At 41.5% G+C, this 24,652-nt stretch overlaps 1 protein-coding gene across 1 annotated transcript in view; it reads right to left on the reverse strand.

The window, feature by feature from the left end:
* SLC22A15 (solute carrier family 22, member 15) overlaps positions 1–24,652 on the reverse strand; it is a 125,643-nt gene that overhangs the window by 27,811 nt on the left and 73,180 nt on the right. The window contains exons 6-10 of the mRNA XM_010831019.1: positions 22,518–22,650; positions 21,715–21,879; positions 12,920–13,049; positions 7,949–8,164; positions 2,503–2,643 (exon numbers count right to left, since the gene is read on the reverse strand). Coding sequence (XP_010829321.1) covers positions 2,503–2,643; positions 7,949–8,164; positions 12,920–13,049; positions 21,715–21,879; positions 22,518–22,650 — 785 coding nt within the window. The remainder of the gene's footprint in view (positions 1–2,502; positions 2,644–7,948; positions 8,165–12,919; positions 13,050–21,714; positions 21,880–22,517; positions 22,651–24,652) is intronic.

Raw genomic sequence — 24,652 nt, forward strand, 5'->3', positions numbered from 1 at the left:
AGTTCTAAAAGGTCTTGTAGGTCTTCATAGAACTGTTCAACTTCAGCTTCTTCAGCGTTACTGGTTGGGGCATAGACTTGGATTACTGTGATATTGAATGGTTTGCCTTGGAAACGAACAGAGATCATTCTGTCATTTTTGAGACTGCATCCAAGTACTGCATTTTGGACTCTTTTGTTGACTATGATGGCTACTCCATTTCTTCCAAGGGATTCTTGCTCACAGTAGTAGATATAACGGTCATCTGAGTTAAATTCTCCCATTCCAGTCCATTTTAGTTCTCCAGTTCCTAAAATGTCAATGTCCACTCTGCCATCTCCTGTTTGATCACTTCCAATTTGCCTTGATTCATGGACCTAAGATTCCAGGTTCCTATGCAATATTGCTGTTTATAGCATCAGACTTTACTTCCATCACCAGTCACATCCATAACTAGGTATTGTTTTTGCTTTGGCTCTGTCTCTTCTTTCTGGAGTTATTTCTCCACTGATCTCCAGTAGCATACTGGGCATGTACCGACCTGAGGAGTTCATCTTTCAATGTATCAGAAAAACATCTAAGTGTAAGTAAGTAAGTGTTAGTCGCTCAGTCGTGCCCGACTCTTTGCGACCCCATGGACTGCAGCCCACCAGGCTCCTCTGTACATGAGATTTTCCAGGTAAGGATACTGAAGTGTGTTGCCATTTCCTTCTCCAGGGGATCTTCTCAACCCAGGGATCGAACCAGGGGGTCTCCTGCACTGAAGGCAGATTCTTTACCAACTGAGCTATACTTTATTGACTACTACAATCACAACAAACTGTGGAAAATTCTTGAAGATATGGGAACACCAGACCACCTGACCTGCCTCCTGAGAAATCTGTATGCAGGTCAAGAAGCAACAGTTAGAACTGGACATGGAACAGACTGATTCCAAACCAGGAAAGGAGTACATCAAGGCTGTATATTGTCACCCTACTTATTTAACTCATATGCAGAATACATCATGTGAAATGCCGGGCTAGATGAAGCACAAGCTGGGATCAAGATTTCTCAGATATGCAGATGGCCCCACCCTTATGGCAGAAAGTGAAGAAGAACTAAAGAGCCTCTTGATGAAAGTTAAAGAGGAGAGTGAAAATGCTGGCTTAAAACTCAACATTCAGAAAACTAAGAGCATGACATCTGGTCCCATCACTTCATGGCAGATAGATGGGGAAACAATGGAAACAGTGACAGACTTTATTTTTCTAGGCTCCAAAACCACTGCAGATGGTGACTGCAGCCATGAAATTAAAAGACACTTGCTCCTTGGAAGAAAAGTTATGACCAACCTAGGCAGCGTATTAAAAAGCAGAGACATTACTTTGCCAACAAAGGTCCATCTAGTCAAAGATATGGTTTTTCAATAGTCATGTATGGATGTGAAAGTTGGAGTATAAAGTAAGCTGAGTGCCAAAGAATTGATGCTTTTGAACTGTGGTGTTGGAGAAAACTCTTGAGAGTTCCTTGGACTACAAGGAGATCAAACCAATCAATCCCAAAGGAAATCAGTCCTGAATAGTCATTGGAAGGACTGATGCTGAAGCTGAAACTCCAATACTTTGATCACCTGATGTGAAGAACTGACTCACTGGAAAAGACCCTGACGCTGGGCAAGATTGAAGGCAGGAGAAGGGGACAACAGAGGAAGAGATGGTTGGATGGCATCACCGACTCGATGGACATGAGTGTGAGTAAGCTTTGGACATTGGTGATGGACAGGGAAGCCTGGCGTGCTGCAGTCCATGGGGTCACAAAGAGTTGGACACGACTGAGGGACTGAAGTGAACTGCCTCACCTTGTGCCAATGTTATCTCAAAATGCATGTTGTGGGTGAGGGACCTGGCGCCACTCTGAGTTTTGAGACATTTCCTTTCTCTAATTAGCAGCCTGCTGATATAACATACTGCTAAAGGCTAGCAGGTGGGGAACTCTTTCTGCCCTCTTCTGATGTCTATGTCAGAAGCTTTGTCTTATCTCTTTTATACTTTAATAAAACTTTATCACACAAAAGTTCTGAGTGATCAAGCCTCGTCACTGGCCCCAGACTGAATTCCTCTCCTCCAGAGGCCAAGAATCCTGGTGTCTTTCATGGCTCAGCAACAACTTTTCACTATTGTATGGCACATGGAACTATATTCAATATCTTGTAATAAACTATAATGGAAAAAGTTATGAAAAAGAGTATATATATATATGTATAACTGAGTCGCTTTGCTATACACCAAAAACTGACACAACACTGTAAATCAACTATACTTCAATTAAAAAAAAAATCTACACAATAACTCATAAACTTGAAACCCAAGGAATAACGCACTAAATAATGAATTCTCACTGTGTCTGGTCTGAAAAGAATTCTGATCACCATGGAATACTTAGCAGATACTGCATATGGACAATGACAGTAACATTTGGGTGTTTATGCATGTTAGTGTATGTGTCCTCTACATAGTACATTTCATATCCACCCATACTCACCATCTTTGGTTAATCAAGTAGATGCAGACAGGGTAAGATGGAATCTCTATGAGGCCGGATAGGGCTAAGTTGGCATAAATGTTTCCACCTAGATCACCTGCACTCAGAGTGAGGCCATAATACACCAAGCTGCACACGAACCTGCAATTGGGGGTGAAAGATAAGACAGACAATGGGAAAGTCCATAAGAATTTGTCAGAAAAGATTAAAACACTGGTTCAAATAATGCCCTCTGTCTCAAAGAGTAAGTTTGACTCCCTCATTAGGCTTTCTATCCTAATATAATTTCTATACTAGGACAAAATAAAAAAAATAAAATAAAGGGGCCTTGGAAATGTTGTGAGCTACGTCTAGATGCTCTATAAAGCAAACGAGTGGCCAGGCCCTGACAGAGAAGATGTCATTAGTGCCCTCATTACACACTTCTGCATTTATTAGGAGACAATGACTCTATTTTAAATTTATTTAATTCAACTATTTATAAACACTTGCCCTAAGCAGTCACTGTGATATTATGAAAATGACTCTACAAAAGAACTCCTAGGGACAGGCCAACAGGGGATGGTGTTGAGAACACATGCTAATAAGTGCCTGAGTCACCAGTGGGTGGCCTGCTGGCCAGAGTGACAGGGACTCTAACACCTGGCCATAGTCTCAACCCCTCCTGGCATTCAGCAGGTGCATATGCTGCAGACAGCCACAACAGGTAAGAGAAGACGAGGCCATGGCAGAGGCAGGCTCCTCTAGGACTATCAAAGCCCGGCACTGATTTCTGCACAGCTTTGCCGAAACATCGAGGCAGCACCCCTTGCGTGGCAGATATTGTGCCAGGCATGGAGCCTATGTCTTACAGCCCAGAAGCTACGCTGGAGAAAAGGCCATCCTGAAACTCCAAACTGGGGAGTAACAGGAACTTCTTCCAGAGTGAAGGGAATACAGCACTCTCTGCTTATCCACAGGGGATACGTTCTAAGACTCCTGGTGGATGCCTGAAACCATCGATAGGATCAAATCCTTTATGTACTATTTTTTGCCCTAGACAGCCATCCCTATAATAAGGTTTAACTTCTATATTAGGCCTCGTAATAGAACATATGAATTGCTGGCATCACTACTCTTATGCTTTGGGGTCATTACTAAGTAAAATAAGGGTGATGTGAACACAAGCCCTGGGATACGGATAGTCAATCTGATAAGTAAGACAATGTAAGTGACTAATAAGCAGGATATGCTGGACAAGGAGATGATTCATGTCTTAGGTGGGATGGAGTGGGAAGGAACGAGATTTCATCATACACTTAGAATGTCATGCAATTTAAAAACTTATGAGTTGTTACTTTCTGGAATTTTTCATTTAATATTTTCAGACTGCAGCTGACCTCAGGTAATTGAAAACCACAGAGAGCAAAACCTTTTGTGCCTAGGAAACTGCATTATTAAAAATAAAACAAACTAGAACAGAACATAAATAAACCCTGAAACTAGGCTTTGTTAAACATGAATGCATTTTGTAAACCAAAAATTTCTATACAACAGTAAAACACTTGGGTTTTGGAAATTCATTAGTTTTTATGTTTATACAGTTCATTTTGACAAGTGTTAATTACGAGGAAACTCCCATTTGCATCTCTTTTCCTTAGAAAAAGTTCAATAAGCTACAACTATGAAGAGATCAACAGGAAAGGGAAAGTGTTCTTTCCGTCTCTGCCAAAAAAGCAGAGTGGGCCAAGCGCCCCAGGTTATTATTACGAATGGGCCACAGCAACCAGGGAGAGGGAAGGTTATGAATGGGCCACAGGAACCAGGGAGAGGGAAGGCAGGGAGAGCGGTCCCTGGAGACAGCCTGCTTAGTGACTCATCCCTCTCTGGCAAATGAGCTCCGGCAGCAGCTACTTCCCATTACTTCGTCCTAGGTGGAGCTGTCATTCATAAACTATGGATGACGAGCAGAGTCACAGCTGGGGCATCACGGGTAAGGATGCAAGGCAACAGGGAATTGTCTGGTTTCCCTGCCTGCTAGTACTTTGCTGTGAGCAGCAAGCTGAGCAAACTGAAATATTTTCCTAATTTTTTTTCCTTCACTCCATACAGCCTGTGGGATCTCAGTTCCCCAACCAGGGATTGAACCTGTGTCCCCTGCATCGGAAGCACAGGGTTTTAACCACTGGACTGGCAGGGGAATCCCCTTCCTAAAGTATTTTTTAAATCCTTTCCATCTGCAGTAGAGACGAGACCCTCCTCTTACTTAGTGCTATTCCTAATGTATTGTATGTGTTGGTATGTATTTATTCTGCATTTAAAACAGAAGTCCTAGTGAAGAATTCCAGACATAGAGATACACATACATATTTAATTCAGGCTGTGAAGGTAGTAAGAAGGGCACAAACAAACAAAGCCAGTTCGAGACACTAGAGGAGCTTAGCTGGTGTTAAGAGAAAATAGGGAGAACATGCAAGGAAGGCCTCTGGTCCCGAGATGGGGACCCTGCCTACAAATTTCCTTGATGGCAGAGTTGGTCGTTTGGATGCATAATTACAGCTATTAAAATCATTTCAATCCTGTTTATGGGACCCAAACAAAAATTTTAAATGCTTGCATAATATTTAACAGTATACTTAGGGCATCATGGAATTATTATCCCACACTACTGTGGGAAACAGCAAAGGAACAGATGTTAAACACAGAGGTATAATTTCACTCTCCAGTTAAGGCTTTCTTCAGTGACAGATCCACAGAAAAGATTTTAGAATTTTATAGCATCTTCAAAAAGAACGGCTCTATGTGGAATGACACTGTCTCTGTTATCGTGTGTTTTAACATTCTGAGCCCTGGGGGCAGAAGTTTATTTGAGAAGAGCTCATTTGGCTGTGTAAGACACAAAATAAACAGGAATATTCTCCCTGACTCTGGGTCTAGTTTGTCTATTTTTTTTTATCCCCTGAAGTCTAGAACCCAAAAGTTAATATTCCTGGGAAAAAACCTTAAAAACTGTAAGTAAGTAACCCCTAAGAAAGCAGATGCTTCCTTCAAGGCAGAGGGTTTGATTGACTGTCTACATGACATGCAAATGCAGTTTTATGGAGCCTTAAAGTACCTGAACATACTTTGTAAGTATTTCCTTTACAATTGATAGAACCTCAAATTAGTAGCTCCCATGGAAGGACATAGAAATCGGCATACTGAGTGAAGTGAGTCAGACAGAGAAAGATAAATATCATGTGATGTTGCTTATATGTGGAATCAAAAAAAAAGGGTACAAATAAACTTATCTACAGAACAGAGAGTTACAGATGTAGAAAACAAACTTATGGTTATCAGGGGTAAGGGGGAGAGACAAACTGAGAGACTGGGATTGGCAGATACACAGTGTGTGTGTGTAGGTGGGGGGCTGCTGTGTGTGCTTGAACTCATTTGCTAAGGCATGTCTGACTCTTTGTGACCCTGTGTACTGCAGCCCTCCAGGCTCCTCTGTCCACAGGATTTTCCAAGCAAGAACACTGGAGTGGGTTGCCATGCCCTCCTTCAGGGGATCTTCCCAACCCAGGGATCGAACTTACGTCTCCTGCATTGGCAGGCAGGTTCTATACCACTACCACCACCTGGAAGCCCCCATACATACCCTACTACATATAAAATAGATAACTAACAGTCCTGCCCTGTGCTACTGTATAGCACAGGGAACTCTGCTCAAAACCCTACAATGGCCTATATGGGAAAAGAATCTTAAAAAAATGGATATACGTATATGCACGACTGATTCACTTTGCTGCACACCTGAGGCTAACACAACAGTGTAGATCAACTGTATGCCAATAAATATTTTAAATTAATTAATCAATTGATTATTTTAAAAACAGGTTCCCTTACTCCCTGAATCCCCATGCCTCCAAGCTTGTGTCCTTCATTCAACATTTCTTATGTATCCATGATATTCCAGCAGCAAGCTGGCTCAGTGAGCTGGTGTGACCTGACCCCTAACCATATAGGTGGTAGCCAGGGTTTGATTGGGTGGGAAAAGAGAATCATGCTATAGAAAACTATCTTTGCAGCTTCTTCTTCTCAATCTACTGTTCTTTTTAGCTTTATATATGTATGATTAACTTCATATAAAATGACTTCCCATGTGAAAAATACAAGTTTCTATGTAGCCTTCTTGCCAAATACATGCAAACCACAGCACATCCATCCTTTAGGCCAGTAAATATGATGTTCGTGTCCAATCCTAGACCAAATTACACTTATGGCACTTTAATGGAATGGATAATATTAAAACACATGGGTACTCTACAAATTCTACATATGGATTATCCATTTTTCCCTTTTCCACAATTTTATTCTTTCAATGCAACCATTTGAACCATTCAGTGCAATCTACATTAATGCTAAGAACATTCTGACGGCAGGTCAGAATTAGCCAAACTAGAAAATCAGGTTTGGAGAGTGCTAACCCATTCATTCACTGACTGGCACCGGGGCTTTGAGGCTTTTTTGAGGTTGTCATGTGGCACTCCTAGGACACTCCTAGGATCTCATTGATAGGAGGGATAACAGCTCACTTGTTGAGTCAGAGAGTGGGAATGTTCAATTAGAATGTGCTACCTGCCTGAGGCCAAAACCAAGGGGAGGTACTTCAAAGTTCTCCTTAGAAACTCTTCTGTCCCTGGTCTGTCTGCTGCTTTCCTTTTTTTTAAGGAGGAGGGTTGGGGGATTTAGATCCAGCTAGTCAAGGCTATGGTTTTTCCAGTAGTCATGTATAGATGTGAGAGTTGGACTGTGAAGAAAGCTGAGGACTGAGAATTGATCCTTTTGAACTGTGGTGTTGGAGAAGACTCTTGAGAGTCCCTTGGACTGCAAGGAGATCCAACCAGTCCATCCTAAAGGAGATCAGTCCTGGGTGTTCATTGGAAGGATTGATGTTGAAGCTGAAACTCCAATACTTTGGCCACCTGATGCAAAGAGCTGACTCATTTGAAAAGACCCTGATGCTGGGAAAGATTGAGGGCAGGAGGAGAAGGGGATGACAGAGGATGAGATGGTTGGATGGCATCACCGACTCGATGGACATGAGTTTGGGTGAACTCTGGGAGTTGGTGATGGACAGGGAAGCCTGGTGTGCTGTCGCAAAGAGTCAGACACGACTGAGCGACTGAACTGAACTGAACTGGGGGATTTAAAATTTACATTAGATACTTCATAAGCAAAGATGTGTTTCTGACATCTATAAGTTCTTTAAACCTCCTGGCAGACACCATTATTTCCTCCTTGAAAGGGAGGATGCTGAGAAAGCTCAGGTGAGTACAATGCCTAAGGGAGGCAGGGAGGGTTGTTTTTTCTGAAAACAATCTCACGCTGAACGCAAGAGTGAAATTTTCTGTAACCCTGAAGAAAGAAGAGACTATCAGTAACCTGGGTTGCGGACCACAGCAGAGCCCTTAGAGAGAATTACCAGATGAACATCAGGGTCAGCGTGTGCCCCAGGAGCACCCGGCGACGGAAGAGGTCCAGGACGCTGCCGGCCTCCTCGCAGCTCCCGCCTGCTGGGCGCGCCAGCGAGAAGCTGCACCTGAGCTGCCGGTTCCTCTTGGCGATGAGGCGCAGAGTGGCTTCAGCCTCAAGCAGCCGACCCTGGGAGTATAACCAACGAGGGGATTCAGGAATGGATCTGAAAGAGACGTCATCAGAGGCTGTATATTCGTACAGGTACATACGCACCGGAAGGAGACAGATCCCCCACGCAGGACATGGTCCCCAGACCACAAGTGGATTCCATGTTAGGGTTAAAGCTTGACTCTCCCAATGACAAGTGGAAGGGAGAGGGCTACAGAGGGCAGCTGTCAACAGCTGCCAACATTAATAATGGCCTCTTTTATGACTGGAAACCAAAAACATGCTTCCAAAGCTGCAGTGAAAAAAGCAGACTATGCGTTTACTTTTTTTTACTTATTTTTAATTGAAGGAAAATTGCTTTACAGTATTGTGTTGGTTTCTACTAAGCATCAACATGATGCATTTACTTTTCAGCAAATTTTAATATATAAATAGCAATTTATAATTTATAAATCATATAAATAATATATAAACAGTAATACAATACTGAGTAATTCTTCAAAAAACATGCATCAGAGATGAGACTCCAAATCATGGTCAAGTGTTGTTAGAATAATATTAATAAACATAATACAGAGTTTTTAAAGTTCTGAAAAAGCCTCACAAAGATTAAAATCTCTATTATACATCAGAAGAGAATTTTTAAAGTGTTTTTAACATAGTGATGCTATTTAAAAGGTAGAGATTATTTGAAGACTACATATAAAAATGAAAAAGAAGTGATCACATTTTAGCAGCTTTAGAGCTTTTAAAGCTTTAATATTTTCCAGTCAGCTGACACACTCACTTTAATATGTCCTGAGGATATTTCCTGATCTCCCAAGTCCTTCAAGAAACAAAGCTTATTTTCTGGTTAACTTTCATTTCCAAAAAATAACAGTTGTTTCTCACTATAGCAACAAAGTATCGAACATTTCTGTTGCCACAGCTCTCTTTCATCAGTTTCAAGACAGGTATTACCCATCTTTTCTCCTCTTCACAGTTCTGCATATTTTTAGGGGACCTTTCAAAACCAACTGGTGGCAGGAACATGGACACCTTGTTTATAAAACACAGCATCAAACCTTTTGATCTAGTTTGATATTATTTGACTAAAATGAAACCTGTATGCATTTACTTTTCTTTGATGTACTTGTTTTTAATTGAAGGATATTTAAAGTGCCTTTTAGAACTCTCCCTGCCTTTCAGTAAGGAGAGTGAAGGGCAGCAAACACCACAGAGTTTGTGACTTTATGGAGAGCCAGTTCCTCAATAACCATGTGAGCGCTTTCATTTTGCATGAGCGATGTAATAGGCGCTGAGAGGAGAGACAATGGAAACAAAAAAAGGCAGGCATTTTCCCAGGAGTTCTGCTAGGGAGAGAGACTATTCAGGCACAACATTTGGTTATCAACAAAAGCAGGAACAAAGGCTTCTATAACCTCCTGAAAAAATTCCTTTATTCACCTTTTCACTGCTATCTGATTATTGTTACTAATACACAAGTAAATAATCAAGTAAAATGCCATTTGATTGGAAGTTAGGCCAGCCGATGATTATCATCTGATCAACTGGTCCTATCCACAGGGCCATATATGAGGTACAATGTAAAACTATCTGATCAAGCCTACTACTACTACTACTACTAAGTCGCTTCAGTCGTGTCCGACTCTGTGCGACCCCACAGACAGCAGCCCACCAGGCTCCGCTGTCCCTGGGATTCTCCAGGCAAGAACACTGGAGTGGGTTGCCATTTCCTTCTCCAATGCATGAAAGTGAAAAGTGAAAGTGAAGTCGCTCAGTCGTGTCCGACTCTTCGCAACCCCATGGACGGCAGCCTACCAGGCTCCTCTGTCCATGGGATTTTCCAGGCAAGAGTACTGGAGTGGGTTGCCATTGCCTTCTGGTGATCAAGCCTAAATACAAATAAAAAGAACATAAGACTGGTGGGGTGATATGGAGAATATACGTGGGATAGAAATATAACTGAAATAACAGAAAATCTATTATAGTAAAAATTAAAACTGAGGAGGACTAGAGGAGTGGAAAAGGACCAAGAAGGAAATAGTAACACATTAGCAGTCACTATTATTATATCTTTGACTAATTTATTTCCCCCCTTCCTATTAAGGTTCTCTGTGTTTTCAGAATTGTTTATAAGCAATAAAGTCACTTTTAAAACTTTGTAAATCATGTTTAAAGATGGTATTTGAGAGATACTCAGGTTTTAGAAATTTGACTTTGTGTTAATAAAATTATTTCTACTTGGATTTATCTGGATGATTTAAACATAGGACCTGATATTTCTCCACATTTTGAGAAGCCGATAAGCTTCTCAATAACAAAGCCCCACCCAGTTGCCAATGGACAGTTTTAGGAATATGAGTTCTAATGTGAGCTCATTATTTCCACAAAACAGCAGGGCATGTTTCTAAAAGGAAAAGGAGGCCCTTGAATATGCTGCCCTCTACACAGTGTCCTGATCACTTTTAGAAGCTATATTGCTAATTTAACACTGAGGCCTCTGCTTGAAAATGTCCTGTCAATTTCTTTCAAGGTGCCCTTTTTAAATTAAGGGGGCACTGATTTCTAAAATAAAACTGTTCTAATTCAAGTATTGTAAAAACGAGGAATTTTCGAGCTAAGTAACAAGGTCTCTAGTAAAACAAAAAAGGTATGTCTCTAAAATGACATGACTGTTTCTGATGTTGCTGACGGTTAATGAAGGCTAATTCTAAAGGTTTTTGTGCCAACATCTGTCCAATGGACAGGAGGCATCTGGTCTATGGAAGGGCCCCGGGCTTTGGTGCTGGGAAATGCAGCTGAGCAAAGAGCTGGGGCTGTTCAGTGCTCGTTTTATAGAGGTTAGGCTCCGTGTGAGGCAGAAATAAGGGACCACTGGAAGGGCGCCAAGTAAGTACTGCAGAATTCAGACAAGAAAGTGAATGATTGGTATCTGACCAGGAAAAGCTTGGAGCGGGTGGCTTTTAAGCAAACTGGGAAGGCTACTAATAAATAAGAGAAATAGCGAGAAGGGCACTGAAGGAGCTGGCCATAGCACTGAGTAGGAGGCACCAGGGCAGACCAGCCTAAGGGGTAAACCGGAACAGTGAGCAGCCTAGTATGCTGATGGGAACACAAGATGGGGTAGGGGATAAACTGGAGGCTGACTGCAGCGAGCCTTACTTTCCAGGCTTGATGGTATAGAGTGATTTTACGTCCTTTCTTCCGTTTCCCATTTTTCACGACCAGAATTAATCTCTCATCAAGTCAAAGTCCCCACCGACTACTAAGCGGTAACAAACAGAATATACATTCTGAAAACTCAAAGAATGCCTCGGATCAACCAGTGAAGTCACTCTACTATTGAAGGAGGGATGAGAACCAGCCTGGATTAAAAAGTATGCCTGTGTGCTCAATCACTCAGTCGTGCTTGACTCTTTGCGACCCCATGGTCTCTGCGTCTCCTGCATTGGCAGGCAGATTCTTTACCAACTGTGCCACCTGGAAAGCTCTACGAAGTAGGCAGTTTATTAAATGTTTAAAAATAAAATTCATTTATTTACTAATATGAACAAGAATGCTTATTAATTCAAGGAATACATTTTTCCCAAAAATTTACAATATACAGCGTAATAAAATAAGGCTAGTTTTCCTTTCTAATAAAATTATCTCACTCTAGTTCACATAACTGAATGCATTTCATAAATTTTACCTTTCTAATATAGGTTGGGGGCTTCCCTGGAGGCTCAGTGGTAAAGAATGCTAAGCAGGAGACATGGGTTCGATCCCTGGGTAGGGAAGATTCCCTGGAGAAGGAAATGGCAACCCACTCCAGCATTCTTGCCTGAGAAATCCCATGGACAGAGAAGCCTGCTGGGCTACAGTCCATGAGGTCGCAAAAGAATCAGATATGACTTAGAGACTAAACAACAACATCAATAAATATAGGTTAACTATTTCTATTATATTTGTTTTTGCACTTAACAATTCTCTTGATTTCAAAGAGAGAATGAAAACAGATTTCAGCTCAATCCCCACCAAATCTCAATTAGTAGAACTTATATAAAGAATTACTAAATCGAATTGCTGCCTCAATGAAAATTCTATTACAGGTATCTCACTTTACAGCACAGAAGAAAGCTGGTGCCGCTGGCTGAAAGTTTTATTTATCCAAAAGATTTTGATGTTTTGGATTAAAGGTCTGATATCTAAAGGGAGAAAACCTTTCATAAGCACAGTCAAACTTCTGGAGAAACAGGCCTAAGTTGGTGGCTCATCTTACAGCCTTAAGAGGAGCATGGTGTGATATCTTGCCTTGACCAGGGCATCATCCTTGTACTGCTTTGAATCCATGCACTCTAAGGATTTCTCCCATATCTGAGCATCTTCCCATGTCCACCTGTAGAGGCCCTGAGATGACAGTCATCTGTGGAATGAGGAGGTATCACTATACATTCAATATGCATAGACTGGTCTATAATATCATACTTCGGTCACACCCCTAGCACAGGATCTGATCCAGCCTGAAGATTTTTAAGCTTAAGGCATTAGGTTAAAAAAGAAACTAGTACCCTCCCTTGAGAATTTGAAGGTTAAAATGCAGAGGTTGAGAGGTTACTTTAAACAAGGGATACCTGCATTCTGAATTAATTAAGCATCTCTCTTCCCAGGAGCTGCCAAGCATTGGAGCGCTTGCGGAATTTAGTTCTTCACCAAAGTCAGTTCAGGCAAACTCCTGAAAGGGAATAACGCTGCTCATTGACCCGCATCCTCTTAAGACATTCCTTCTGCTTATTAAATTAAAAGTCTAAGAGGAAAAACTACTTACAAAGATAAGAGAAAGACCACGGTTCCCTGCAGGTTAACCAGTATGGCTAGGGTCCTCCAGGAACGGATGAAGTATCCCAACAGGGCATATTGGGCGATGCCAACTGCGAAGAAGAGGCCACCAATTGACCCTAATTCAGGAAAAGAGACTTGTTACTGGAGAAAGAACCATCTGCAACCCCATTCCAACCCAGGTCACGGAACCAGTCCTTTCTTTCTGAGACGTCAGTAGAAAGAAAAACCTACACAGATATCATCGAGGATCAGATGATAAAACCAGAAGAGAGGCCAGGAGATCAGTGGGAAACAAGGAAGGACAGATGAAAAATACAAACCGCATGTGGTCAAGATAAATTTTAAGGGCTGCCCAAGTGCTTTCTCGTTGATGTTGCACTGACATCTGCCTGAACTTGTGGCTGAGGCCTGGAAATACTGCTTGCTGTGTGGTGGGAGGTTTTTAGGTCACGAGACTATGGCAGTGTTGGGCCTGCATCTCCTTCACAGCGGCTGTCCCTGAAATCCTTGAGTCACAGCCTACTCCCCAGTTCTCATATGGTCCTTCCCCATTTATCACCACCAGACACATGACATTTTACATTTGTTTCTTGTCTTTCTCTTCCAAGTAGAATGTAAGTTCCACAAAGCATGAATTTTTGTCAGCACACTGACAGTAAAAACATCAACCACGGGGTTGTTAAGATCTTATGATTTTTAAATAAATAACAAATGAGTACAAACCCACCGTGCTGCCCAGTATACTTGCAAACTCTGCGCCTCTGACATGCTTTCTGTAACTGCTACTATTAGTAGTAGAGAGCATCCATCACTATTTATTTATATAACAGCTACTATTGGTTGAGATTTAGACTTTATAAACATTGTCCCATAAAGCCGGTACCACTATTAGCTATCTAGAGACGGAGGAAATAGCTCAGAGAAAGTTAGGTGCTGCGGTCTAAGACAGGGGTCTGTAGGGGCCCCACCAGGAGGTGCTGTCCCCTGGTCTGACTGGACAGCCTGCACTCGGTACCGCTCCTGTCCCCTGTCACCCTTCTAGGGAAAGGCCGGCTCCTGTGCGCATCCCACAGCAACACGACTTTGTTACAGGAATTTTCTACAACAATCCTGCAAGACAAACATTTCTCCTATTCTTGTCCACAGATTATCAGCCTACAACAAAACACAATGACTTGTTTGCTGTCTGCCCTAGTGAGGAAAAGGGGATGCAGAAGGGAAGGCTAATGTGACAGTAAGTTCAGCATGAACAGAAAACCAGTCAGGGCATGCGGTCTGCTAAGTAAGGGAATGGGATTTCCATTCCCTGTGATTTCCCTAGAAACTTAGATAATCAATAGCTATTACAGATTCATTACAGGGCACCAAATAGCACCTGGTTTCCAAGAACAAGGCTTTCTGTCACTGCTCAGAACAGTTCCGAGTACTCGGTATCCACTGACAACATGGCAAAAAGACAAAGGACCACAGGATGAGGCCATTTCAGCGGGACCAAGTTCAGACCCCAGTTCTTCTCTACACTGCCATATGACTTTGGGAAAATCCCTAAATATCTGAGTCTCTGTTTTCTCATAAATGAAAAAGAAATAATAATACAAACCTCAAAAAGTAGAGTCATTAGTTTCAAATGAAATAATGCATGCTGTACAAATGTTAGCTATACAGTCCTACTGTAAAAAGGGCATAGCCCTTTATATCAATTAACGTCCCCAAAAATGCCATCTGGAAGCCTCCTCTGGTGAGTGTCTGTTATAAAACGTTGCCTACTTAGCACTCCTTTCTAACTCCAAGAATCCTTTCCTTTTTTTTGGAAAGATGACCTCCCTATATTTCATCCCTGTGGTTCAAGGGGGAGACATCAATCATGGTTCCACCATGGTGACCCCAGCTGGGACAATCAGAGTTCCTACCAGTATTTCAGGGTTTTCAAATACTGAACTTGGCAGTGAAACCAATGACCTGCTGGGCCTCATCCCTGACTGAGCAGGGGAAGTTTCTCAGAGACAACGGGAAACAGAAATGAGATGCACCTAACTTCCTGGTTCTAAGCATTGCCAAGGCCTGGCTCTTCTTGGTTTGGGTGTGTTAACCAAAAGATTTCCCTTTGCATCTAAGCTCATCACAGTTGAATCTCTGTCACAGAAAGACCTGGTATCAGCTGGATATGGTATACAGGAGGAAAAGGATTCAAAGGTTCTAGTTTCATGATTTAAATACCATGATGACATGGCTGTAGATAGAAGTCCCAGAAAAGAATGTAGATTTTAGGTGAAAGAAAGCGATACCTTTAACTTGAGGGGTCAACAGACATCTGCACATGATACCCAGCCAGAGGTTGCATACATATGCCCGGAAATGACAATAGGAATAAGGCGAGGAGATAAAGATGTGGTAAGGCTCTAGGCTATTTGAAAAATTTAATTAAAAAAAAAATGAACATTTCAAATCACCACTTCTGCATTTTGTAACTCTGGAATGCCATAGGTGGTTTTGTAGCTGTTTATGGGCCTATCCAGGTGGCACAGTGGTAAAGAATCTGCCTGCCAATGCAAGAGACTCAGGAGACTCGGGTTCCATCCCTGTGTCGGGATGGAACCTACTCCTGTTTTCTTGCCTGGGAAATCCCATGGACAGAGGAGCCTGGCAGAGTCCATGGTGTCACAAAGAGTCAGACACAACTGAGCACACACACACGCACCCATGGTCTTTGGTTATTTACATCTATTTTTCAGATTTCTTTTCTGCTTATTTTTAATTAATTTCAAGTCTGCAACCCCTGGTCAGTTTGCACTAGCAAAAGTCAAATTTCAGCAGGTGAGAAGATAATGTACAGTGATGACTTCATTTTTTTAAGCAGCACCAATGATCCATCCAGCTTTCAAGGAGAAGGCCGTGAAGCCCCCTTGGTCCCTTTTTCTCTTGCCTTCTCTGCTGATTCTTTAGCAGGTCACCATGTATGCACTTTCCTCCTCTTTCACTACTCCCACCTGGTACAAAACATCTGCGGATTCCACAGGGGTGACCACACCAGCCTCCTGAATGGCCCCTCAACTTCTACTCTTGCTTCTCTACGATCCAGCCTGCTTACATCTACCAGAGTAATCTTTCTCTATGTAAAATTCTATGGCTCCTCTCTTTAATTCAGTCACTGGCTACTCATTGCATTTTGAGTTAAAAAAAAAAAAATCCCTGATTTGGCCCATTACGCTACATCACTCAGCCCCTCCAGCCTGATCTCAGCCCAGCCTCCTCCTGCCTTTCCACACTGCATCTTTTCAGGTGCTCTGAGAAGCTCATTCCTGCCCTCAGGGGCCTGGTTCTTGCCACTCCATCTGACTGGAATGTTTGCTCAGAAAATCATACCCCCTAGGTCTTTTGCATCATTCACATCTTTGATTAAATACCTACATCAAAGTTTCCTCTAACTATCCTATTTAATGTAACTGTCCCCTGCACTTACTGCCTACTCTATTATCCTGTTTAATTTTCTTCACTGCACTTAAAGTTTTCAGAAATTACTTCACATTGATTATGCCTCTCCTGACTAAAACATAAGTTCTGTAAGAGCAAGGACCTTCCCCCACCCAGGCCTGGCGTGTTCACTCTTTTATCCCAAGTGTCTGTCTATAAAAGTAGTATCTGGATAGCATTAACATATATACCTACCACGTGTAAAATAGACAGCTAGTGGGAAGCTGCTGTATAGCACAGGGAGCTCTACTGGGTGCTCTGTGAGGACCTAGAGAGCTGGTATGGGGTGGGGGAAGGGAGGGGACATATGTATACATACAGCTGACTCAGTTGTATAACAGAAACTAACACAACATCGTAAAGCAATTATATTCCAATAAGAAAAGAATAAATGGAAAAGGCCAATTTAAGAGATTGGGATTGACATATACATACTACAATATACAAAACAGATGACCAACAAGGACCTACTGAATAGCACAGGGAACTTTACGCAGTACTCTGTAATGGCCTGTATGGGAAAAGAACCTAAAAAAAGAGTGGATACATGAATATATATAACTGCTTGACTTGCTGTCCACCTAAAACTAACACAACATTGTAAATCAATGATATTTCCATGAAAAGTTTTTTAAAAAGCAGTGTGTCTGGTACATGGCCAGGTCTGTTTAATAAATGTATGTTGCAGAACAGATATGCAAAGGAGACGCTCTGGAAGGACGCACAGCAATCTGTTTACAATTGTGGTCTTTGGGTGAGCAGGACTATATGTGTTCTTTATGTTTCACTTCTATATGTTTCTTGATTTTTTTTTTTACAATGAACATCAATAACTTTTGATATAAGGTATTTATATAAGAAAATTAAAAACAAATATACTAATATGACATTTTTCATAGCTTTAGTATTTTACCTTTTCTACTGTCAAAAATTTTCAATCAATTTTACTTATTCTTGTTAAGCACTACACTGCAACTGGTTAAAAGTGGATGTTTTCAGTTTGCACCTATACTTTGTTATATGTACTTTATATAGTATTTATACATACTGCAAATATTATTTGTAATCATGCACAATTTTTCAAAACAAATTTTTTTTTTTACTGCTAAACAATCAGGGTGCCGAGCCGTGCTAAGACGCTTTAGTAATGTCCTTCTCTTTGCAACCCATGGACTGTATAGCCTGCCATGCTCCTCTGTCCATTGGATTCCTCCAATGAATCCCCTATTGCAAATCATTTAGGTTTTTCCCCTCAATTTCTTTCAGTTCTGAGCGTATCTGACATTATAGGAGTATATAAAATCATGCTGGAGAGCCGCATGGATGGACCTAGAGAGTGTCATACTGACTGGAGTCAGATAGAGGAGAAATATCACATGACATCCCTTATACGTGGAATCTAAAAAGAAATGATACACATGTACTTACTTACAAAACATAGACTCATAGACTTACAGAACAAATGCGTGACTGCTGTGGGGGAAGGGATAGTTAGGGAGTTTGGGATGGACAAGTACACACTGCTACATTTAAAACAGAAAACCAACAAGGATGTACTGTATAGCATATGGAAGGCTGCTCAATGCTATGTGGCAGCCTAGATGGGAGGGGAGTTTGGGGGAGAACGGACACATGTATATGTATGGCTGAGACTCTTCCCTGTTCACTTGAAATTATCACAATGTTGTTCATCAGCTATACCTCAAAACAAAATAAAAATGTGTGTGTTTTTTTTTTTTTAATTGTGCTGGAGAGAACAGCCTGGAAAGAAAGGTGAAGGACAAAACTTTGGGGGAAGACTGCTCATGGGAGAGAGAAGGAGGAAACTCCTCGCAAAAGAGTTTTAGGGGCAGCAGAAACGTATTTCTGTCCTGGGTGCAGGTCAAGTGCACTGGCCTTCTGGGACCTCTCTCAAGCCCCTTCTGAATTTCACATTGAATCTGGCAACCATCTGGCACCACTGTTGCAGTTTTTTCCCCTTTCTTCCTTTTCCCTTTGCTATAAAAATTTTAATAGCCTTACTTTAACTCAGCCTCAAGGACAAGAACGGAAGGTGAAAGCACTTTAACAGAAATCTTTTCACTGGCTTCAGGCAACTGGAAAGGGAGCAAGAGACCAAGAGGTCTTTCTTTTTGCTGAAGGTAGGCAACGGGACAGGAATCATCCTAGAGAACTTGGTAGGGTGGGGGAAGTATACATGTTTTGTAAGAAAGCATCTTCTTCATGGAACAACTAGAGGCAAATGTGAATATTTTAATAGACGAACGTGCCAGGAAGATGAAGAACACGTACTCATGATGCTTTGTATGAGCAAGATTTTGGACTCAGGGAAACGAAAACCCCAGGAGAGGGTGCTTTTGTGTCTTCCCCTGGATAATGTGAGTGGTCATGAACACCATCATCACTCATTTCTGGCAAAGTCCCAGCAAGTCTGAACCCACTACTTGCAAAAATGACTTTAACAGTCTCAATGCAAACTGAAGACTCAAAGGATGTTTTCTCACTGACCCTAACTTAGGACTTGAGCTAGGGAAAAAAAAAAAAAAAAGCCCACCTCTAATGGCTTTGCTGAAAGCTAATATAGACAAAGTGAATTATGAAGCATGATGTGTAAGAAGCAGGTAAGAAGCCTGTCCTGTGAGGATGGAGCTCGTGTCTCCTCCTCCCCAGTCTAGTTCTAACTTGTTCAACCCTCTGTGTCCTTCAGCTTGGACAGCAGTTCGGTGGACATAATACAGCAGAGCTTATTTTGCCTCTGTCTTCCAATTCAATACATTAGCCTTTACTAACTCCAAAGACACGACCAGTGACAAAAAAGGGCCAAGCCATCAGTATTCATATGAGGTGACCCACAACAACACCCTCATGGCAGAAAGCAAAGAAGAACTAAAGCACCGCTTGATGAAGGTGAAAGAGGAGAGTGGAAAAGCTGGCCTAAAACTAAACATTCAAAAAACTAAGATCCCATCACTTCATGGCAGATAAATGGGGAAACAATGGAAACAGTGACAGCTTTTATTTTTGGGGCTCCAAAATCACTGAGAACGGTGACTGCAGCCATGAAATTAAAAGATGCTTGCTTCTTGGAAGAAAGGCTATGACAAACCAGACAGCATATTAAAAGGCAGAGACATTACTTTGCTGACAAAGATCTATAAAGTCAAAGCTATGATTTTTCTAGTAGTCATGTATGGATGTGAGAGCTGGATCATAAAGAAGGCTGAGTGCTGAAGAACTGATGCTTTTGAACTGTGGTGTTGGAGAAGACTCCTGAGAGTCCCTTGGACTGCAAGGAAATCAAACCAGTCAGTGCTGAAGGAAATCCACCCTGAATATTAATTGGAAGGATTAATGGTGAAGCTAAAGCTCTAATACTTTGGCCACCTGATGTGAAAAGCCAACTCATTAGAAAAGATCCTGATACTGGGAAAGACTGAAGGCAGGAGGAGAAGGCGGTGACAGATGATGAGATGCTTGGATGGCATCACAGACTCAAGGGACACGAGTTTGAGCAAACTCTGGGAGATGGTGAAGGACAGGGAAGCCTGGCATGCTGCATCCATGGGATTGCAAGAGTCGGACGTGACTGAGTGACTGAACAACAATAAATGGAAGATACAAGAGGGGAGTCCTCAGGGAAAAGTGGGATGACATGGGCCTGGCATCATCCTCGCCCTGACAGTCATGAGCTGTGTGAAAACAGGCACACAACCTCTCCTTTTGTTATGTGGAACATATTGACTGAAACCACCCACTCCAGCCAGGCACCAGTAACCATTTGCAGTATTTTATGACAGGAGGTCCTAGTAAGGAACCCGGAACAAGCCACCACCCACCAAAAGAGTTTGGGAAAGGTCAAAAGGAGACACCTTGTGTCCGACGACCTCCCAGAATTCTTCTCACTGGCATCCATCTTGGCTAAGCAACACTTATGCCACTAGGAAGCACCCTGAGTCAGAATGACTGGCCAAAGACTACCCAGAAACTAATCCTATCACCATAAAACCACGTGGTAGAGCCACGTGGTAGAGCAGCTCTCCTGGGTTCCCTTACGTTGCTGCTCTACACCCAGGCGCTCCTTCCCAATAAAGTCTCTTGCTTTGTCAGCATGGGTGTCTCCTCTGACAATTCACTTCTGAGTGTTAGACAAGAGCCCGTTCTCAGGTTCTAGAAGGGCTCCCCTTCCTGCAACATTTTCAGCAGTGAAGTGTCCTCATTTGTAAAATGAAGGTAGAAATTCTTAACTTGTAGGTTCTGGGAATATTAGAGGCATTGGCCAGATGCAGAGCTTGGTTCCTGGTATATAACAGATGCTCAGCAAATGACAGCTGGCATTCTATCACCTACATCCTCATGTAGACTCATTTCTACAGTTGCACAATCAACTTGTTCCCATATTAGTATAAGAACATCTATAGTACTCAATAACATTTAAATGAACGGAAAGCAAAACAAAGTTCTCACTGCAAACCTATAGTCCACAAAGTAGAATCTTAGTGCAATCACCCTCCCAAGACATTAAGTCAAGGATGCTTTTAAAATCATTGATAGTTCTTGAGAAGATGATGGGATGGTTAAAAGTAATACAGAACATGGCCTCCATTTGGAAACTTAAACATCACTAAAGAAATACTACAAGAGTACTACCTGCTGATTTGAAGAGAACAGTAAAAAGGCCTATGAGACAAAGATTTAATAAAATACAATACCAAGGCACTGAAACAGGAGTTTCTAGTATTTCCTCTGCACTAGTTTTCACTTTATGGTAAAAAGCAGTTAATGAATACCTTCAGGCAATCTGTGAGTATAGGGAAAAGGTCACCATCTGTAGGCCCCAGGGGAGACTATCAATAGGGGAATAAAATAAAATACTAATGACTCATTCAAGGCCACACAGAACTCAGGAAAGGAAATCTAGGGATTTCCCTGGCAGTCCCATGATGACAACTATGCTTCCAAGGCAGGGAATGCAGGTTGGATCCCTGCTCAGGGAACTAAGAGCCCATATGGTCAAAAAATTAAAAAAAAAAAAAATCCAGAAAGAAAGCAAATCTAGTATCTGGATCAGATCAGATCAGATCAGTCGCTCAGTCGTGTCCGACTCTTTGCGACCCCATGAATCGCAGCACGCCAGGCCTCCCTGTCCATCACCAACTCCTGGAGTTCATTGAGACTCACGTCCATTGAGTCAGTATTTGGATAGAGCACCCCAAATCTAGATGCATTTTTAGACACGAGGGCTAAGCTGGTTCCTACATAGTTCTCTGGAGCCCCTCCCCATCTCCAAGTCGGCCTGGATTGAAGCAGTACCTGCGAGTGCCCAGTAGGCGGTGCCCACACATTCATTCAGCAGGACAAAGGCCACTAGCGACATCCCTCCATTCATCATGCCCACGAGGAAGCGAGTTACTGCAAAGAACTCATATGAGGGGGAAAAGCCATTTGCGATAGCAAACAAGATGTCAAGAGCAAAACCTAGAAAGAGAAGAACAGTATGCAATAATCCAGAGGCAAAACACACTTGATGAATGCAATATACATGTTAATTTGTAAAGATAAATCTTTGTGAATTTAAATTTTCTAAGCTATGGTTTGTATTTAAATCAGTTTCTCTTAAAGATTATCAAGAAAAACTGAGGTTTTCTTTGTTACAAGTTGATTTCTGTCCTCATGTGCAGTTTTCAACTATTCCCAATAAGGCTGAAAATTGAAAATTCCTAGCTCATACTCAGCTTGTCAAGTGAACTATGCTGAGTCCTGTGGAGCTCATCTGCATGAATCAACATACAAGATATAAGGAAATGGATATAAGGAAATGGACTAGCAAACCGCCTCAATATTTGTTCTCTGTAGAAGCATGGCATGAATTGGGACCCACAGCTTGCAGAAGGCACCACTAGGAAATGCTTATAATGCAGATATCTGGCCTTTCTCAGGTGTGCTTTAAAATGCTTGGCCAGAAGCACCTGGCTTCTCACCAGTGAAATAAAAATCAGTTCTGGGTCCACACAGCAATTCCCTGAGAAACTTAAGAAAATGGTCTCCTTACTATTTCTCTGGGAACCTTAGGAAAATAACTTCTCTTATTCAGTTCATGAACACTAACAGATTACCTGTGAGATAGACTTTTTTCCTTCCGAAGCGATCAGAGAGTTGACCAAAAGTGATAACTCCCACAAACACACCACTGAAGAAAAAAGAGCTTGCTGCACTCACTTTGTAAGATCTGTTGGCAATTAAAAACCACTAGAGGAAGAAAAAAAACAAAGGGGAGACGTTTAAGTCACAGAAAAGACAGATGGATGGAGTTAGCTATTTTAAAAAAGCAAATGTACAACAAAAACTTGTATACTAGAATTTCTCCACTGCATTACCACTATTCACCAGAATTCAACAGAACATCCATCCAGGACAACACCCAAGGAGATTCTGTCTTCAGAAACCCCAGAAATTGTCATTGTAATCTGCTCCCACAGTAGTCTATAAACGTGCTGTTACAGCACTGAACACAGTACAGTATGTAATAGCTAATTACTTACCCGTCTGTTGACTATGTCCTCACTCCAAGTCCCTGCATTTTTAGTCCCTGAATACAGGAAGAGCTGTATGCCATTAGTTTCCATTTCTCTGACACCTAACATACTATATGACATATATGAGGCCAAAAACGAACGGTCCTTTTCTCCAATAAATTAATGGGCTTTAAATCCCTTGAGTATTTTCCTTGAAAAATGATCTATACAATAACAATATGATTGGGCTTCCCAGGTGGCTCACTGCTAAAGAATCCTGCAATGCAGAAGACTTGAGTTTGATCCCTAGGTCAGAAAGATTCCCCAGAGGAGGAACCGGTAACACACTCTAGTATTCTTACCTGGGAAATCCCATGGGCAGAGGAGACTGGTGGAGTCCACAGAGTCACAAAGAGTTGGACATGACTTTGCAATTAAATAAAAACAAACCATATGATACAGTGATTCCACTTCTGAGTATACAATACAAAAGAACTGAAAGCAGGGATTCAAACAGGTATTTGTGTGCTAAGGTTCATAGCAGCATTAGTTACAACACCCAAAAGGTGGAATGAACCCTAATGTTCATTCACAGATGAACGGATAAACAAAATGTGGTATATACATCCAATGGAATATTATACAGCCTTAAAAAGGAATGAAATTCTAGCAAGCTACAACATGGATGAACTCTGACTTTATGCTAAGTGAAACAAACAGACAAAAAGAAAAAATATTGTGTGATTACATTTATGAGTGTGACACTGCAATTTATAATAAGAAATATATATTTGGTTTTTAACCATTGTTCCTATAACATAGCTCTTGAAGCCCTTGTAATTTCCTATGTAAGAATTACAGGGCTATCTTTTTTTTTTTTTTTTTAAGGAGTCAGTAATTCCTTTTTTTACTTCAAACAACTTCAGACAATATTTTAAAGATTTTTATACATAAGCTAACATACAGCTTATTTTTCTTTTATGAGAGAAATGTACGAACAGTACCCTTAATTATACCTCTGCAAATAGGGCATTTTCTTAGAGAAGGGGCACATTCCTGGCATACTACCAGATGACCACAAGGAATGAATACAATAGAAACTTCTTTGTCCATACACACTTTACAAGTTCTTTCTTCTTGCAGCCTTCTCAACTGCTCTTCCAGGGACAGACCTGAAACATCTGTTGGAATATACTTCATATTCTTTTCCACAAACAAGTTCTTATATAATGTAGGGTCAATTTCCTTAAGACAGTTTTTGAAGATGTTGGCAGCACTATTTCCTTTAACTAAAACGGTATCAATCAGTTCTCTTGCTTGTAAAGGTATCTGTGTTTTTTGCTTAATAATATCATGCTCCTGTTTACTAATTACATTGGCCTTTAAAAGATTATCCAGGATAGGAAGCACACACGTCAACTGTTGAAAGAGAGCCATTCTATTCCTCCGAAGTAATGACAAATCATCTGATGCTGTTTCTTCAGTTTGTCTTTCCTTCTCTTCCTCCTTTTCTTCTTCTCTTTTCTCATCTTCAGCATTAAGAAGTGCTGACACAATATCATTAACTGTTTTGTAATTCTCTCCAGTTGTTAGGATTTTACTCTGAACTGTCCGCTTTACCAGGCTTCTACTAAAGCCCATTTCCAAGGCAGCTTTAACCACAGGTGTATTCATCATGACTGCATCGTCTGAAGAACTTTCTCCAGGTCCAAAATGAACAATTGGTGGATCAGCAT

The sequence above is a fragment of the Bison bison genome, unplaced genomic scaffold, assembly GCF_000754665.1.
Source record: "Bison bison bison isolate TAMUID 2011002044 unplaced genomic scaffold, Bison_UMD1.0 scf7180017864519, whole genome shotgun sequence".
Classification (NCBI taxonomy): Eukaryota; Metazoa; Chordata; class Mammalia; order Artiodactyla; family Bovidae; genus Bison; species Bison bison.